A 19426-nucleotide genomic window follows, 5' to 3' on the forward strand; every position below is an offset into this window, starting at 1 on the left:
CAACTTGTGTAATGGTGAAGAAGTTAATTTTATCTGAGATGTTTGTATTCCCCTTTCTCACTTTTCTCTCCCACTTTCAATTGATGCCACCTTGATTTAAAACTAAAGGGAGAGGAGGACATTTCTGAATCTAGCCTGCAGATACACATTTGCATGCATTTTCCATCTTTTAACTAATAAACAGGAGGAAAGAAGAAGGGAAAAAAAAAAGTTAATTTTGCTAGCAGCCCGCTGCGATATAAATAAAAATAATAGGTACATTTACAGATTTTGAACTTTTTACAGTCACTGCTGCAAAAAGCAATTTTAATTTATAACCATGGAGTCTTGCAAAACATATAACGAAGACATAATAAAATGGAATGTTTATCCTGTGGCTCCCATTAGACTTCTTCCGTTCGATGGCTGCAACTAATGACTTGTTTTTCCACTTTTGTATTGGAAACCTTATTATTGGGCTGCACAGAGCATACCTTATTTGATTTCCCTAGCAATGCCTGCACCTCTTGCTGAAGCCTGCAATTAGATGCTTATGAAATAATACAAAAAAGCTGCATAATCTCATCTGTGGTCAAAAATTCTTTAAAAAAAAACAAAAAACCAACAAATAAACAAAATTTAAAAAAGAAGCCAGCAACAAACCAGCCCTGTTTCTGCAATATTATACTGAATACAATAGACTAATGTTCACTCCAGTGCATGTGTCCTTTTGACTAACCACTTCTATCTGACAACCTTTTTTTGGCAACAGAACACATTGTACTTTTTGGATAATTGACTGTGGAATATAATGTTGTTTATTCAAAAGCAGGTCACACAGAACTGAGCTTGCAGTTGTCTTTATCCTTTTACCTTCCTTATCTTCATGCTGTTTGAATTTATGCTGAATTTCTTTTAATTACACATATGGCTTTAATTGCTGTGCTGTATTTATTCATCAGAAGGTGACCTGATGGTGAAAGGGTAAAGAAAGGTAGGTGGGAAGCTGAATTCAGATTTCAAAACTATATGTGGATGTACTTATTGGTGAGCAGTCTCAAAAGAAACAAACACAAGCACATGTATTTCCAGCATCCTCTGTTATCTAGAGTTTGCCTGTAATACAACTGTGCTGTTGCACTGTGCTTCAAGTCTGCTACAAAAACTCATCCACCACTTGCTCAGTGATGTTGAAATCCAACAGCAGCAAAAGCCCTGGTTTTAAGCTTGTCTTGGGGAGCAAGCATCCTCAGGAAAAACCATGTGGAAACACACAGAAGTCATGAAAGATCCAGATCACAGGAAGTGCTGTCAAGGAAATGTGTTCAGGAGAAAGTTTTAACTGAAGTATTCATATGAGCTCATGCAAGAATTGATGTGTTTCTAAAGCATGTTCTTAGGATGTAGCCCACAGGAAGAGAGATCCTGTTGCTTAACAGGAGAAAGAAAGGACTTTGATGTGGGAAAGGAAACAGAAGGGCTTTCTTCTAACTCAGTCTGGAGAAGGAGGTGCAGGGCAGCAGTCTGATGCTGATCATCAGACCAGGGGAACGCGATAGGCACCTGGGACTAAGTCTGCAAGATAAAAATTAAACTGAGTTTTGCAAGAGGACAAATGTTGCAGGGCACTTCTTCATGGAGATTTCTTCTGTTGTCTGACTTAGACTGAAAAATAAAACCCACTGGGCTTCTGGGTGACACTCTAGAAGGAATTCATCAGTGACATACACAGCAGGAGCTTCCTCGGCCATTTATGCAGTTTTTTCCATGAAAAAGCCGGGAGTTTTCAACTCAGTCTCTCTCACAGCAACAACAGACAAGAAGGTGATGCCTTTAATGAGCCACCAGTTCTCACAAAACTGAAGGAAACCTCTGAAAAAATATCCTTCAGGTGTTGATAAGAGAGTCTAACTAGGCAGAGGGATGAAAATCATTATATCTGATCTGCTGTATTATTGCTCAGGTGTTGTTCCATTTTACTGATGACTAAAGTAATCCTAATGAGTCAGTTTAAGTTACTGCCAATTCATTTGAGGAAATTTTGTTTGTTTGCTTAGAAAAAAATGTAATTGAGGGGAGGGATGAGTGACACGGACAGTAATAATAATTCACCTGTCTGTGCTGGTGCTAAACAACAGTGTGGAAAATCCTTGCTAATGCTAGATTGATCAGCTAACACACAGCAGCCCTGCTCTTCTAATTTGTTTTATGTAGCTGATTTTAGAAAGCACATTTCCATCTGGGCTATTTTGAGAATCCATGTAAAACTAAGTCACTGCCCTATTAAGCATGGGTAAAGAGGCATATGAATACTACTCTGTTACAAGCAAGATGCAGTTCATCTGATACTTTTTTCAGAGAGAATACACTGCATCTGGAACAAAAAACAAAATGTGATTGGAAAGTTTAGAGCCCTTACATTAATTCCCTAGACAGAAAGTTCAGATTCACTGGATTCATAATATCATGTTATATAACTTGTTCTGGAGCCAGGCAGCTACTAAATGAAATAGTATGAGTTATAAAAACAAAATATTGTTGTGAAAACAGTTTTAGAGCTTTATAATTCACTATTATTTTCATTTAAGAACAAAACTGTCAGTATAATTGCAGATTCTGTTTGCCTTGCAGGAGTTCTTTCAGCCTGTGATAGGAAATCTCTTCTTTAAAAAAACCAAAACAAAACCAAACCTTTTATTTTTTTCCTTAAACAAAGGCTGCTATTTCTTTTTTGATATTTTATTTCTTTACAGTTATTTAGATGTAAATCTTAACAGGAAGCCCATTATGTGGAGGCCTAAATTAGTTTAGTAACAGAACATTTATATCAGTAAATGGAACCACATATTACCAACTTTTTCTTACCATTACTCTTTGAGGAAAAAATATTATATCAGCCATTATGAACTACTTTCTAGTCTTTATAACTGAATAACTATTTAAGGTGGAATCCTGCATGGCCTACACTGCTCACTCAGAGCCATGACTTTTTTCTAACTTACATGCTTATAAAAGTACTAGGCTCAAGAGTCTACTTGTGGACAACCATGCCTATCAATGGAGAAATGCATCATCTTTTAAACTGTGGAAAGTACCCTGCAGAAAGTGGCACTTTAGTAATGAACCATCACTTAATATGTGTATGTGTGCCATTAAGAACTGGATCAAAACCACGAATATGCTTCATGAAGGTTAGTGTGGAAATCATCCACATGCAGGATGACCCACTCCAAATGACACAGCCAAATATCACATCAACCAAAGCATCACCACAACATGAGCAGTTCCTTGTCTTGATACTAGCATTTACCATTGGAGTCATAAGTCCCAAGAATTTCACAGCAACAGGGGAGCCTGAGCCCTTTTTACCACAAACAAAAGAGCTATTCAGCAACACTAAGATGCTTCGCATCTCCTCTTTCTCCTCAGCTCTCCTCATCGATCGGTGCCTAAGTCTGGGCAACTTTCCCTATCCATTCATGTCCTCTCTTCATTGCAATAATGACTCAGAGGTTATTTGACAGAACAGCAGCTTCACCACAGGCCCTGGTGCTTTGGCTTTGGAAGAATTACGGTGTGATTGGACTGAGTGTATTTTAAAACTTAGAGAAACAGCTCCTCCAGTAATCAGGAACACCATTACACAAAACAGCCAGAGTATGCCTAAAAATTAATTAAGTGGCACTCACTTTTATGGGTGCTACTTTTTGAACTGAATGCTGTAAACCAGTAGCCAAGGCCAACCACCCTTAAACTATCCTTACCTCATCGTGCTGCAGACCAAGTTGCCCATTTAGAGACCTATGACCAGCCAGCCTCAGGGTTCAGGTAAGTCCCATTGCTCAAAAACTAGACAGCTGCCCCTCATCAGATGTTCCCTTCCACATGCTTACTACGTTTTATGGCCTCAGATACAAAATTCTTACCTGTTAGACTGTAACATGATGTGGCAATATCTGCCAAGGTAGACACTTGGTTATCAAGAGTTAAACAGCACAGAAGCAGAGCCCTTAATTAACTTCAAGGTTGCCCCATGCCTTATCATGTATGAAGGCATTGTCCTCAGCTTATTTTAAGAAGGAGCAAGAAAGAACATCCAGGTATTATGTCAAAAGCCTCTTTCTCAATTATTCCTCTTATATTACTAACCCATTGTGGCTGACTAAAGGCTAAAGCTGCAAAAGCTGCATCCTGAAGTTGTAAATTTAAGTTGGTTTCTCAGTATATGCTGACCTGACTTACTCCCATAACTGCAGGCTCACTGTTATCTTTAACTTCAAGGTAATTGTTTGGCAACTCGTCCTTTCTCTGTTTCAGGAAAACAACTCAAATATGCGACTCCTAAGAGACAAGTCTGATTAATTGCTCTGTCATCATCTGGTTCCTGTTAGTATAAGTCCTTTGCTTAAATAATAAAAATATAATACAAAGAACAAACAGTCAAGTTCTGCAATGAAAATGCTGAACTCATTCCAAGCTAAGACTTGGGCACTTTCAAAAGTTTAGGGTATGAACCAGACTGTGTCAGATTCCTGCAGTCAGGATAAAGACACCATTCTGAAAACACATCTTTGCACCTCTTGCCAGCACCTTTGCACCTGAAAAATCCTTAAGAAATCCATAAAGACTTTGGTGCAGAGATTCCTAATACCTTGAAGAGGAAAGCATCATTCGTAATGCCACAGATTACCACCAAGCCCTAACTGCAAGCTTCTCATCTCACTGTTAGACACCACTGCCTTCTTCCTCTCCTCCTCATTTGAACAGAGGCAACAGCATTTAATTTAATCCACCCAGAAGCAATGACAGAGTCAGCAGCAGATACACATTTAGTGCTGGTTAGAACTCAGAATTACCGTTCTGTGAAGAACATCAACATTTTGACATTTCTTGCTATTCTCAGGGTAGAAAAGAACCAAACATTCTCTAGAGATTTTGAAATGTCAATTGAAATCACAAAATCTACTCTGAATTTGGGATTTTCACTTTTTATTTCATTTTACATTACCTTCTGTCTTTTAAAAAAAATCATTAAATTCTGAAGTAGAACGTTTTAAATAAGCCTTTATAATTTTATTTGGGTTTGGGTTATTTTAGCATTTCAAAACTATGGGAAGCTACTTGCCCAGAACAACCAAAAACCCACCACCTTCAACCATCATTTTACACAGTTTGAATCCCACCCAGTGAAAATTTTCAATACATGACTTTAGGAAGAGGACATTTGGGTGGAGATAAGAGATTCTGGGGGAGAAGACACTCAGGGAGGGACATGCAATGTACAGCAAGCTGCCTGCCTTTCTCCACAAGCAAAAAGAAACACTAAGAAAGAATACATCGCTGTGACAGCAGGAAGGAATCTGGCAGATTGCATTTATTCATCTGCAGAGAACAAAGAATTCCTAGTTGCTAGATTAACAGCAAAGAGCCAGAGCATTAGTCTCTGTTCAAACGCAAGCGCCGGAGGTATCTACTTTATGTGAGTGATGGCAGATTGTAAAAATTATTAAACCAGTACAAGAGAAGTGCATCAGTCATAGCAAAGGACACTGGTGAGCAGATGTTTCTCAGGCAAAGATGAAGCTTCCAAATGAACACCTCCATCACAGGTATAAACACAGTGGAAAAACTGACAAAAGCTTTGTAAAATGAGAAAACCAGTGAGCAGTCCCCCTCCCCTTTTGGGCACTGTAAGTTTTGTGAGACTGTGTCAACGCTGGTTGCAGCAGGCAGCAAAAACCACCACTTCCAGCAGAGCAGAAATGAAGTGGTGGTTGAGGTCTGCTAACCACGAGTTGCTGCCACCACCTAAACCATGCCAAAAGCATAAGCTGCTTTGTTAATTTCTCCAGCTGTCTCCTCACATAATTTCCACAGCACTCATCTAGAATGGTGCTCGACACTGAGGAGCTGTCTGACAAGGAGGTCATGCTCCATACGTGTGTAGAAAAGGACAATGGGACTCATGGCTGAGCTGACCTGGTTAGGGAAGTTGTACACTTGTGCCATGCCAGAAAGAACATTGCTCTCTTACTCCTTCCAGCAAATATTCAGCAAAGAAGCACAAGTTTGGGTGTTGCTCTAAATCAGAGCTACAAGATGCTTTTGTCCTCCCCAAATTGGCAGACAGCTCTCAAGGATCATAGAATTGATTTGGTTGGGAAAAACTTCTAAAGTATCATTGAGTCCAACCATTGACCTAATACCACCATGGGCACTAAACCATGTCCCAAAGACAAATGGTTTTGTTACGATTTCCACCATTGTGGACCAAAGCCACAAGCTATCTCAAGTGACTTCAGGGTGGATGCTGAAAATTTGCAGACGCCTTTATAAAAGAATGTGGTTCTCAGACCTGCAAGTGTGTTCAGAAAGAGGAAGGAGAATACAAGGGATCTGAGACCAAGGAAGAACAGACCACAGGAGTCACATGAGGTCCCTGAATGGTCCACAAAATCATATGGAAGACACGCAACAGCATGACAACGCACTAACTAGAACTAGTGAAAGGACCTAGACCTATGTGGAGATAGGCATTCAGTGTCTTAACCAGTTCAGCACAGAAATATTTGATGATAGCTGAGCTGGTCAGAGGTGGGAGTTTTGTCAACTCTGTTTTGCCTACAGGGCAAACTTGCAGGAAATCTCCATGTCAGAAACCAGCTTTGCAATTTTCATTTTCTACTATGGACATCTTGGTGCCAGAAACCTGAATATGTAATGAGTCACCCTAGTGTGCTCTCTGGCCTTCAGGAGAGGTGAAGTTAAGAGAGAAGCTTTAGATTCTGACTTGGTCGAAGTGGGCACAGCACTACTGGCAACAAGCACAAGAGTGGATGGTAATGTCCCATGTTTCTGTCATGGTCTCATGACAACTCTGCTGCTGCTCCTACAGAAATACCCACCACCTACCACTCAGAGGGGAAACCTCATGAGGTTTTTGGCCAGGAATGCCCCTGAAGCACATGAAGGTTTAAATGAGGACAAGCGCTCCGCCAGTTCATTGCCTAGCTAGGGTTTGGCCACTAATGCTAGATGAGGTGCTACAAAAGACTAAAACACACAGAAGTTTCGTATGCACGACTCTCGCTTCCATAACTGGCCCAAGGACAGAATGCAACAAAGCATTGTGAGTAAAACTCATTGTTCTCAGTGGGCTTTAAGAACCAGTACAGATTATTTGCTGTTCTCATACCAACCCAGATTTATTTTGGATCAGCAGCGACTCCAACACGATTAGTAAGAGGCAAAAAACACAGAGCCACAATACCATGAACCTCTTCCTAGCCACAATGCAAAATATAAACATTTTGTTTCAACCCTTTAACCTCCCTAAACCAATTTAATTAAAAAAAATACCTTTCACAGTGATGGATCACGGTATGTATTAAAATTAAAGACCACAAACTATTAAACTGAGGTGGATTTGTTACAACATCTTTAGTATTTTGCATACAAAGTGCACTCAGAATTAAGAATTGCACTTTTTGGAATTCATTTCAAAATAGTTTTATATTTTAAGATCATTTCCTTGCAAGAAGAAAAATTCCTAAAGGTCTTCTTGCATTTTATGTGCTATGTATTAATGCTTGCTTCTTACTCTCATCTCTCAAATCAGTTTCCTTAAACAAAAGGCCTCAAATCAACACTGAAAAAGCACCACATTACAAAATACAGAAACCAGTTGTGTGAAGGAAAATATGTTAAAATTCACACTGTAGCCCACAAGTCAAACTACAATTCTCCCAATCAGATACCAGGCTCTAACACAGCCTTCATTTTTTTTTTGCCCCTTTAAATTCCAAAAGTTGATTTTATGAATGAGTTAGTCTGCAAAGGCAGAGAACAGCATGTGGTAAACCAGGACAACGCTGCTTCACTGGCAAAGCATACAGTGGTTTTTTTTATTGAGTCTTTCCTGTGAGGCTGCAAGATCACCTTTGGTTCTTCACCAATTAAACTATGCATGTTCCAAAGCAGCAATCAAACACAGTGACTGCTACCAATACGTTACAGAAAAGCTGTAAGCTCAAAAGTGAAATAGGTAATAGTGTAGATATTTATCAGGCTGGAAAGGAATGAAAGTTCTGGAGGAATCTATCAGCAAGCAGGTAATAGTCTGTTTTGCAGAAGAACTGAAATTATTTTTATAGAGACAGATAAGAAGTACTTCTGCATGTGTATCTGCAAATGTCATACGTGCACACACAAAAATATATGCATATATATATATAAGTGAAACCCCAAGCTTGAGCTAAATGAAATTGTCCCCCCAGCTTTGTAATGCAAATGAGACTAACAGGCTTGTGCTGCTTGCGGTTCGAGATGATTTGCGTTTCCATAGAGATGCTGACTGAAATAATTCAACTTTTTTATATATATAAACCTGCTTGTATCTATAGAAGCCTAAATATGGATCTGCTGTACCTCAGCAATTCCTCAGTAACTCCACTGGAACCACAATGATTTACACCAGTTAAGGTTATGTGCAAATTTTGTGTCTTTCACAACTTTCCAATCTAAAGCTCTGTTTCAAGTACATTCAGAGCTGAGAGCATATTACTTCTCTCCCCACTTCTAGCTTCTTGGTAAGGAAGGGGAAGAAAAGAGAAAAAGCGATTTCTTAGCTGCTAGTAGATAATATTTCAAAGAATTTTCTAATTTATTGCCCCCTCTAAACCGCCTGGAGAAACATCTTTGCCTTCAAAAGTTCCCACTGTCGGTAAATCTGGAATCCAGGGAAAACAGTCTGTGTGCTGCTAGTGTAGGAAATGCCAAAAGGACAGATTTTCTGTTATGTGTCAGAAGCGTTTTCCCCTTTCCCTGTGAATAACCACAAGCTGGAGAGCAGAGTTGTGCTGAGATGTGTCACAGCAGGCTTGGGCAGTAATGGCTTCACTGCCTCCCCACCCAGACTTGGCCATCTTCCACCTTCAGTGGAAGCTTACCATGTGCTATGAGGACTCCACAAAGATAAAATGCTTATATCCCCCCAGAAAAGGTTAGAAATGGCCAACAGTAGAAGCGACAAAAGCTGGACAGGGTCAAAGTTTGAGCAGAGAAACCAGGCAGACCAATTTAACTTTCTATTCATATCGCCTTTGCCCTATGAGGTCTGGGCACCAAAGTGGATGGAAACCATCCGGTGTACCACCACCTGAGAGGAAAATCAGTGCAGAGCTCTGTGGGAACTCATTTCCATGTGGTTTCAGCAATAAGTGATTTTTGAACAGCAACACACCAGAGGTCAACCTCTGCAATCACTCTGAACCACAACCAAAACCAGCCTTGTGTACCTCCTATCTGCCTGAGAAGAGGAAGGACTTGTCTGGTGAACCAGAGGTGTCCACAAGCACATAGAGCAGAAGCTCACACCCAACCTCTCACTTGATCTTGGGAGGGCCCAGAAGAGAAGACCTAGGTGCAGCAAGGCTGTATGGGGTACATGGTATGGTAATGGCATGTGAGAGGGGTGGCATCATGCCTCCACGTGTAACACCATCTCACCCTTTGAGGCTGACAGCATTTCTAAGTGCCACAAAAGCCTCTTCGAAGCAGACACCAATTCCCTATTTCCACCTATTAAGAAGCCCTACAGAGGGAGACCTGCCCCAACCCCAGCAGGCGGCATTTAACGCCCACCACCACCTTTTGTAGAGGGCCCAGGGCACGTTCAGCTGTGTGGCCCCCTGCTCCCCAAGAGATGCCAGCGAGTGCACATCTCCTACCTTTTGCTGCAGTGATGGTGGCTGTGGGGCCAGCACCGGCTCGGTGATGTAGGTCTTCTTCATGCCAGGCGGCTGGTAGAGCCCAGAAGGAGCCTGCCCCATGGTGTTACTAGCAGGATACGCTGGCTCAGCCTTCCAGGAGCTCTGTGGTACATAGGGTGCTTCAGAACCGTTCCTGCCTCCATACCCCTCATAGTAGGGGTTCTGGTAGCGGCCCTGCGGAGGTGCATAGCCATAGGCGGGCTCCGAGGGCCGGGCGGGTGGCGGGGTATAGCCATAGTCAGGCCCATGGGTCTGCGGAGGGCCATACTGTGGGGCACCGGGCGGGCGAGCTGGTGAGGGAGCATAGGGCTGGCTGGGCCCGAGGCTGCCGTAGTGCGTGGGCTGCGGACCGGGCAGCTGGTAGTGCGGGCTGGGCTGCGCCGTCCTCACCTGCACATTGAAAGCCGGACGGCTGGGGGTGGATGCTGTAGTGTAGGAGGCTGGCACCGGCTGCGGCTTCAGGGTCCCAACAGGAGTGACTGGGATGGGTGCCGGCTGCCCTGCTCCCTTGGCGGTGGACTTCTTGGTGGCGGTGAGGGGAGGTTGGTTAGGGATGATCATCCGCTTGTGGCCAGTGACAGGTGTGGACACAGATGGAGTGGTGGTGGCGGAGCTGCTCAAGGTACCAGAACCCTAGGGAGCAAGGAGAGAGAGCAACAGTGTCAGCAGGAGGGGCCACTCTGGCGTCAGGTCAAGCAGCAAGAGGTTAAGTGGAATTATAGGGGTTTACAGCAGCACCTGCACAGAAACCCAAACTGCCTAGGAAAGCAGGAATGTACCTGAGACCACACATTATGAGATGATACTAGCAACCTTTCCCCACTCTGTCAGAACAGGCACAGCTCCACAGCAGCCAAGCAGAACTGCCACGCTAGTGTTTTGTCTCTCCTTAGGGTTTTCTCCTCTGCCTCAAAACAAACAAACTAAAAAGCAATAAATGCAAGCAAAAGGGGGACTCACTGGAGAATAATTAGGGGGAAAGCTACACGTTGCTGTGAAAATGAGAGTTTTGAAAAAGAGAGGAAATGAGATTAGAGTCTCTATGGAGGCAGCAAGACGGGATGGCCTGAAAGCACATCCTAAGCTGTAAGAATTAACTTGGATCAAAGCAAAATGCAGAGGTGTCTCTGTCCCTGGCTTTGCTCCTAAGCACTGCTGGTTGAAAGTCTGAAGTGACCCCAGTGAAGGCAAATGTTACGCATGGCTCATTAAAGGCCAGAAAGCAGGCCAGGATTCCTGAGAGCTTCAGAAGTCAGCTCCCACCATGGCAGCCATGTAACCCTGCACCAGTGCCCCAGGCACAGCAGTGCTCGGGCAGCCAGGGAAGAAGTTCACAGCAAGCTCCAATGCTTCCTGCAATTTGGCCACCAAATGAAGATTTAGTGCAGTGACACTGCCCTAATAGGCATCGTACATCCTTCTGTCAAATGTACTTGTTTGTCTGGTTTTACCTCTTCTTTAAATCCCTTGCCCAAAAGCACTCATGTGAAAGGACATCTTTGTTAAAGAGCTAACTGTATGAAACGTCTTTTGAAGAAAACTGAAGACCACTTGTATGCATTTTCACTGAATTAACGGAGAAAAAACTTGAATTTCTGGAGTTTAGAATTAGGTAAAATTTCTTGCCTCTAAAAACATTCTTGTATTCTGAAAGAGTACCTGAATTTCATGCCTTCCTATACAGAGATGCATTGAAGTCAAGACATGCAACTGAAAAGTATTTTTTTGCTGTTGCACTGAATATGACGTTTGTATGAGGTTATATCTCATCCAAAGTTAGTGCACCAGATCTGATCTCACCCATGATCTACTTGGCAACCTGCAAGTTCAGAGTAGCCCTAAGTCAGACCAGCTTAGTCCTCGCTGATGGTTTTGTTCATGCAATGACACACGCCGCCTTCACTTAAATGACTAACCTTGCATTTGCCCCCAGGCCTTCCTACTTTATGCAGGCACGTGGAGCTCTACCTACTGCCCTATCCCTCTCTTGCTGGGACCACTGAGCCTAGGGGAGAGCAGTGGGGGCTTATTGGGACACACCAGAGAAATCCTCTGCCTGGTCAGCAGGTGGCGGCAGTAAATTGCTGCCAAACCAACCCAGGCCAGAGGTTGGAAAGGAACATCAACCACCCATTTCTCTGGGCCTCCAAGGATACCAAACTCACCTTCCATGGAAGGAGGGAATAAGGCAGACACCTTCCCTCCACAACATGTGGCAACCAGTACATATGAAGAAAAGGGACATAAAGAGGAAGCCGCTCACATTCTAGTCCACAGCCCACAAGCAAGTTTACCAAAGGAAAAAGGAAGCTCCACTACCCAGATGGTAGTGGACATGCTCTGGTGACATGCATAAACATTTTTGCTGATGCACTGGTAAAGATCTTACTCCTGCAATCACACAACTTTCCATCAAAGTAAACCTCCCATGAGGAATCACTATAAATGAACATAAAAACAGGAGAATAAGAGCACCAATCTATCTTGAGAGACATGTAAAAGGTGTGTTAGCAGAGGTAGAGAATTGTAAGACGACAAATTTCTGCTGGAGAAAAAAGTATCTCAATGTATTCAAAACCTGACCTTGCCAACAGATCCATGACAAGGTAGTACATAGACAGAACTGAAGAGATTTTGAACCTAAGAGCAAGGAGGAGCTGAAGCATGTCTCAATTGAACTGCAAAGGCAGATATAGGTTAAGAGTCTGCAGCCCTCCATTAATACTGCTTGATTCTTCTATTTCTGAAACATCTGATGAGGAGCGAGCATCCCTCCATCCCAACATCAGAACACAACTGCACTCACTGCTAGCAAGAAAATTTACTTTCTCTCAGACTTATTCTCCCGTGTCAGCTTGGCATTTGTGCTCAGGAGTGCTAGAAACTTTCTCATTTCCTCATCTATTTCATTCTTGTAAATGACAGTAGTTTGTCCATTTACTGTAATGGGATGAAAGGTTCACAACAAGGCACTGTGTAATTATGACCATAAAAGTGTTTTTCTTTTCCATCTGAAGAGGGAGAAGGTAGATAATGTTTTTTAAAACAATGGCCTATTGGGAGGGAGGGGGAAAGACCAAACCAAATCAACAGAACAGAGCCCTATTCATCATGTCTTATGTTTCTGAAGGCAGACTCTGGAAACAGGTGATAACAGACCACTAGTGAAGCTTATGCAGTAGAAATCTATTCCATCCTAAGAACCAAGGGACTTCAATATTACATATAAACATCCACCTAACACTTAATGTAGATTCCAATCTCCTGCCCAGGCTGGAATACACTTTAGGAATGAATGATAAACCCTTTATCCAAAAAAAACCCTCACTGCCTTCAAATTGGAACTTTGGTGCCCAGGCCAGAGACCAACCTTTGCCATCAACTTCATAGCAAAGGCTCAAGCTAACAAGTACTGGCTGCATTGTGGCCTTCAAACCACAGGCTGCCTTGAGGAGGAGGAAGTTTGCATCAGTAGGAGTCCCCAGAGGCACCCAATGTGACTCATTCTGAATTCCTCTGAGGGCACTAGGCAAGTGTGTGATGAAAGCTGGGCTTTAAGGGGAGGAAGATGGTGTAAGGTTAGTTAACATGGTGTAGTAGAGAAATAGGACAAGTCGGGGAATTCAACATGCTGGAGCACTGATGATTTATGGGGACATAGAAAGGAACCTTGGCTGTAGCTCTTGAGCAAGGGCACAGGTGAGGTATCACCATAAATCCTTTGCCCTTTTGCCTGACAGATGGATGGCCACAGTCTGCATGTCCAGCCATGCACTCAAATATCCCCCCAGGCTCTAGATTAAGACTTTATAAATGCACACAAACTATGGACAAGATTCCTGCTCTGAGAATGGGCATGTGCAGAAAAGGGTGCTCAGCTGCCACAGGGAAGAGTGATTTCAGCAGATGTCTGGAAGGCACAAGGAGGATAGGAAGAATGGATGTGGCTATAAAGATGCCAGGTAGATGGAGAGGCAGTAATGAAAGAAAGCTGGAAAGGGCTACCTATATCACAGTCCTAACAAAACAGATGACTGTCACAAATGTTTCCAAATGAGTCCACAGAACTTCTACCAGCACAATGAAGCAGACTCATCCAGAAGCACATTGAAGTGACAGCTCAGAAGCATGAATACAAGTAGAAACAGAAGAAAGATAAAGGAGAAAGCCAAGGAGTGCAGGCAACCCTTCCTCCAGCAGCTCCTGGACAGCGCATTTCAAAACCATATTGCATTTGTGATTATCACAGCCAAAGACACTCTCTGACATCCTCTAAGGGCTGTTTTCAGAGGAAGACAGGCTTTCCTCTTCTCACCATGAACTAGACGAAACTGTCTGACACACTTTGCAAGTGCAAATCAGAACCACGATACTTACCATCAACCTCTTCTTGCAAATTCATATTTGCAAAGAACAAGTAAACTAGAAACCCCAGGTGCTGATAATGCAGAGTTGTTAAGAGAAACCAGAGCAGGAAGAAGTTAAATTCAGAACCTCATCTACCACAAGAATTGTAATACAAAAGATTTTTTTTTTAATGGGGAAAGCACAAGAGCCTTGTTTAAACACAGATGGAAGTACCTAAATGTACTGCCTCTTCCACAAATGAATTATCCAGCAGTTCAAATGAAGGTGAACTAATACTGACAAAATCAAGCAAAACTCAGTGTGGGAGGTAAAAAAAAACAACCAATCAAACAAAAACCCCCACAACAAGAAAAGTTGCCCTATGTAACCATAAAGGGAATAATTTTGCCTGCTAATTCCTGTCCTGTCTTCCTAAAGGCAGTGAAATTTTATAAACATTTCAAGGAGTTTTTTGAACCAAGGAGAAGTCTATGGTGTTGTGATAAACCCTTGCTGTCCTAGAGGTCTGACTGTCAAAGCTGGGTGTCTGGATTCAAAGCTACCCTCATGGGGAAACTCGAAATCCTGAGCATCCCTGTGGTTCTTTATTTTGTAGAAATTATTTATGTAGAACTTAAATTAAATTCAGTGCATACCTACAACTTAAGAGTGATCACATAGGTACTAGGGATGAAGCCTGTTCTTCTATAGAAACTAGCCTATAATTTTATACTATTAGTGGGAATTAAAACTTTAAAAGGATACAGAATAATGACAGTCTACAGCAGGAGCATGATTCTGTATGATCAGCTGGAACCCTTATGAAAAGGCTTTCAATCTCCTTTTATTTTGTGCATTTGTAGAGTATGTTCTATAGAACCCTTCAGTTACTCAGTTTCAGAGACTGGATCAAAAATGCCAACACAAAGTTTATCACATTCTATTCAATTCTCCAGGTATTTTTCATAAAGGTACCCTTGAATAGTTTTAGCCCTTTAAGCTGTCAAATGATCACATATAAAGATGCATTACTCCAGATCAGTGGTTTTCAGCCTTTATGCTCAGCAGCCCCCAAATGCTTTGAGGAGAGACGAGTTCCTTTACTGAGAGAGTTAATCTACTGACAATAAACATGGGTTTTTTTAAGTTACCTTTCACTGACTTCTTAGTTACTTCAGGAGTGATGTATGAACCCCTGAGGTTTGTAGAGCACAGGTTGAGAACCACAGTTCTAGTTGAGGCTGCCTTTTCACAAGCATTTCAGTCACTACTCCAGGATAGGAATATAACAACACCTCTTCTTCAAAAGGCAGAAACCTTGGTGAGCTGAACCCAGGACACAGAGTTTCCAGGTGGCTGCCAGTGCCTAGTGCTGGCACAGCATCTTTCTTCCTACCTCAGCCACTCTTCTGCATTGTCCACCAGCACAAGTTGGATTGAAAGACAGGGACAGTTCAGGCATGTGCCAGCTGAAATCTTTGAAGTATCACTCAGTGGTGGTGACAGTCGGAGGCCTCGGTGGGAAAGGCAGTGAAGGGTGGAAAAATAACTTGGTTTCTCCTGAAGCTGCAACTGGCATTCACTGTGGCTAGCTGGAGGTGCCTAAAGTTCTCTGTGAAATGCATCTCCACAGGGTCATTTATGCTACTCTACTATCGAAGCCTAAAACAGGGAAGATGAATCATCCACTGGGGGAATCACTTCACTGACTGTAAAAGCAGCATATAAAAAGCCAAGTCACTGAATATTTAGACAGCACAAGTTAGTGGAGACAAATTCCACAATAAGCAGATAATTTTAACGTGACTGTAAGAAGCACAGCTATCTTCTCCCTGTATTAAGTGCACTGCCACTCAAGCTCAGCTAGTGCTGCACACCAAGGGGATTTCTGAGTGCCAGCAGCTCAATCAATCAGCCAGGATGCTGTCACACAGTGCAGCCAATGCAAGACCAAGAGGCTGGGCTGCAAAGGCATTTTTAGTGTAGGGGGTGAGGGTGACATGGGTGAGCCATCTTTCCTCACCTTTTTTTCCACCTCCATGCTGAATAATGGCTCCCACTGGAACTAGAGCTGCTGCCTTGCCAGTAGCAGTGGCTAGGCTAAGCCTCTCTCCTGTGTGAAGCAGCAGGTCCCAACTCACCCTCAATTTAGGAAAGACAACCACAAGGAAAACTAAAGACTCCACTTTGAAACCTGGGCCTTGGAGTACCTGAAAACGTGAACAGGCATTTTACAGGCTTTTCTTATGTGCAGATCCATCTAATGTCTGCTGACTTCAAATCTTCTATTTGAACAAGCTGCCTTGCTAGTGATAATGTATGGCCAGGTTCTCCTGAACATATCTTGGTTTTTATGACTGAAATATCTAGATGAAGAAAAGAAATCTGACCTTTCATTTGGGACCTTCAGATGCCTAGAGTCCTGGCAGAGCTCCAGCTGAGTCGCTTAGTATCCAGAGATCCTGGGCAGATGCATTGCTCCCATTCAACACACATAATGCATTTTCAATATACAGGATTTTCTGACCTCTTTTCTAATGTCCAGACAGTAGGCCAAGCACACTGAGGACACGTTAGTCTCCTTTGCACTGCTGTTACGTGGTGCACAAAAGTCAGCTGCTGACACAAATTTCTTCAGGTGTCAAAATGCCTTTAGAATCCAGACCAAAAATTTTGAAGTCTGGTGCAAAACCTTAAAACCCCCAGCCAAAACATGCTCATAATTGGATGGAGCTTTCTTTACAGTTTCATCATTGTCTCATTTCTAGTTTACAGCTGAGAAGCAAGTGTCATGGAGGCATGGACTGTGTTCAGATCAGCAGCCACACTCACGCTTCCCAGATGTGCTCATATGGGATTCAGCTTGTTGGCTTGATCATCAGAAGCTACCAAGGTATTTGAACAGATTGCTCCTAGGCATAATACCAAACAAAGAAAAAACTTAGAGAAGTATTCATCTATAGCTCTTAAATAAAGAGAATACCTTAGAGATGCCATAAAGTATTACAAGAACACAACTGCTTCTGAGCGCCGATCTGTTTTTCAGCTGCTACCATGGGTGGAATAGAAGTCAACACAGTTGTTAATGTTTCTGTTCACAACTTCTTTTGTACTCCCTGTGGCCCAGGTTGTAACACAAGGGAGAAGAGGGTGCACAAAAGAAAAGTTGGTAACAAGCTGATCTCCAATATTTTATCATGGAAAACAACCTTCTGCAACTGATGTGCACAGTTAAGGAAACATGTTCCATGCAGTCTGCATTTCCACTCTCCAACAGTCCATTCATTCCAAAGAGCCTGCATACATCTGAAAAGTTTGGTCTCCAATACACAACAGTGTTATGCAAAGGAAGAATTTTCCTTTTCCTACTCAGTTTTATATTTGTTTTTTTTTTAATTTGTTTACCCTATCACCATAATAAAAACTATATGCTTTTCCATTTGTTTTTCCTCTTCTGATGAGTGATCACCTGCTATTTATGAGAAGGACCATGTCAGAGACCAATTTTAAAAGACATGCAAACAATTAACCTAAATACTTCTAGCTCTGTTGGACAGACATGGGCCATAATTTTAGCTTAACTCACTGAAAGAGGTAGTTACAATTAAAACTCTCCCATTTAAGCAATTCAACTTGACCAGTTCAAATGCAGTAGCAACTTCAATTATAAGTTCATCAGCAGGAGAAATACCTTTGTTAAAAAGCTACAGAAGATGCCAGTCATGCAAGTGAAATGTTTTCTGAGTTCATCTTGGGATATTTCTATAATTTCCCACTCTCATCACCAAAATGACAAATTTGCACCAATCTGGACCTCAAGAACACACAAAGGCAGCCCCCTGGCTGAACTGGTGACACATGAACTCAGCAATAAATTACATATGGAACTGTGCAGCACAGCCCTTAGGTTACATCAAAATGCAGAACTACTGAATACAATCCTGGAAGAGAAGACCACAGAAGAGGGTTGAGTGGTACCACATGAAGACAAGTCATTATGTGTATGGAGTAGTGAAACTGAGCACCATAAAGAAGACCTCCTCCAAAGTTTAGCAATGCAGGAATGTCCAAAGCATTTTCATTCAGCAAAATGGGCCCTTTTAATGGGCTGAACAAGTCCCCTTGCTTAATTCAGGCAAAATGTGGCATTGCCTGACAATGGGGAAGCCCCCACCTCCCTATAAATAAAACTTTTGGGTAAGCAAAGCATTTTTATGACTTTTGCTATTACTAAGCTAGTGAAGCTTAAAGTATCATAATTACGCTGTCTAAAGACTTCAAAATGTTTTTTTTTTTCCTTCCTTTTATAACTTGCCATTTCTAATGGAAAAGAAGCTCATGTGATAGATAAACATGATCAGGCTGGAGGGTTATACAAATTATGGTGCTACCCATGGATCTGTATTGTGATTTTTAAAGAAAGGATTAAAAATGCATAATGGAAGATGGGTGAGTGAGGGGAAGGGATGTGCACTGGTGACTGATGTGGCAAAACACATGCATTCATGAAGTCTTCTGGGGAAGTCTTCTACGACTTACATGGAAAAGTTATCATTGTCTATTGTGTGATGAACACACAAATAACAATCCAGAAACTCTATAAAAGCTTCTCATTTCCTACTAAATTGCAAAGGAATCTTAAAAGTGTTTATAGAGTCTGCAAGCTTTCTTCCTTTATTAATTCTAGAGAACATAAAAAAAAAAAGTGTGCATATACACTCATAAAATAATATGAAATACATATGCACTCAGACACTACTTGGTTTACTTCATGTTACTTCTTACTTGTTTATGATTCCATTTGTTTGCTGCACTGCTTGCCTTTATAACCCATTTATCTTTTCAAATTCCAAAACTCTATTAAACCAGATTTAAAAAATTATCTTACCACAGGGCATAAACATTTTCAATGTTAGTATTGTCTCTATTTCCCGTGAAAACCATGTGGTTTTATTCTTCTCTTCCCCACATTTTAAAGCCTGTGCTAAGAGCAGTGCAGAAGGGCAGAAGCACCAGTGAACAATTCCATGTTCATACAGCATCTGCTTTCTTATGGTTCACTTGAGGTCCAGAACCCACTGCCATCCGCCAGCATTTTTAGAGGGCTACAAAAGGATTCAAGTTTGTAACTTGAGTGGTTAGCAGCAGAGAAAAACTATACAGCTTCACCAAAGAAATAACAGCACAACCAAAAAAAAAAAAAATCATAAAAGATAGGCAAATGTGACAGAGAAGTTATTTTCCTATTAAGTCCAATGTACACCTTTCCAAAAGGCTGAGGAGCTCCAACAACAGGTCAAATTTAACTGTTTTCCCAGACGGCTTCTTCT

General features: G+C 42.0%; 1 protein-coding gene across 6 annotated transcripts in view; it reads right to left on the reverse strand.

The window, feature by feature from the left end:
* Positions 1-19426, reverse strand: part of LPP (LIM domain containing preferred translocation partner in lipoma) — a 212868-nt gene that overhangs the window by 109220 nt on the left and 84222 nt on the right. For 3 of the 6 annotated variants that reach the window (XM_054386024.1, XM_054386025.1, XM_054386026.1), the window contains one exon: positions 9708-10382. The exons of 1 other annotated variant lie outside the window; for it this stretch is intronic. In XM_054386024.1, coding sequence (XP_054241999.1) covers positions 9708-10382 — 675 coding nt within the window. Of the gene's footprint in view, positions 1-9707; positions 10383-11705; positions 11714-19426 lie in introns of all 6 variants that reach the window. 2 more of the 6 variants (XM_054386028.1, XM_054386027.1) reach the window with 2 other exon arrangements.

This window comes from Indicator indicator, chromosome 13 (assembly GCF_027791375.1).
Source record: "Indicator indicator isolate 239-I01 chromosome 13, UM_Iind_1.1, whole genome shotgun sequence".
Taxonomy (NCBI): Eukaryota; Metazoa; Chordata; class Aves; order Piciformes; family Indicatoridae; genus Indicator; species Indicator indicator.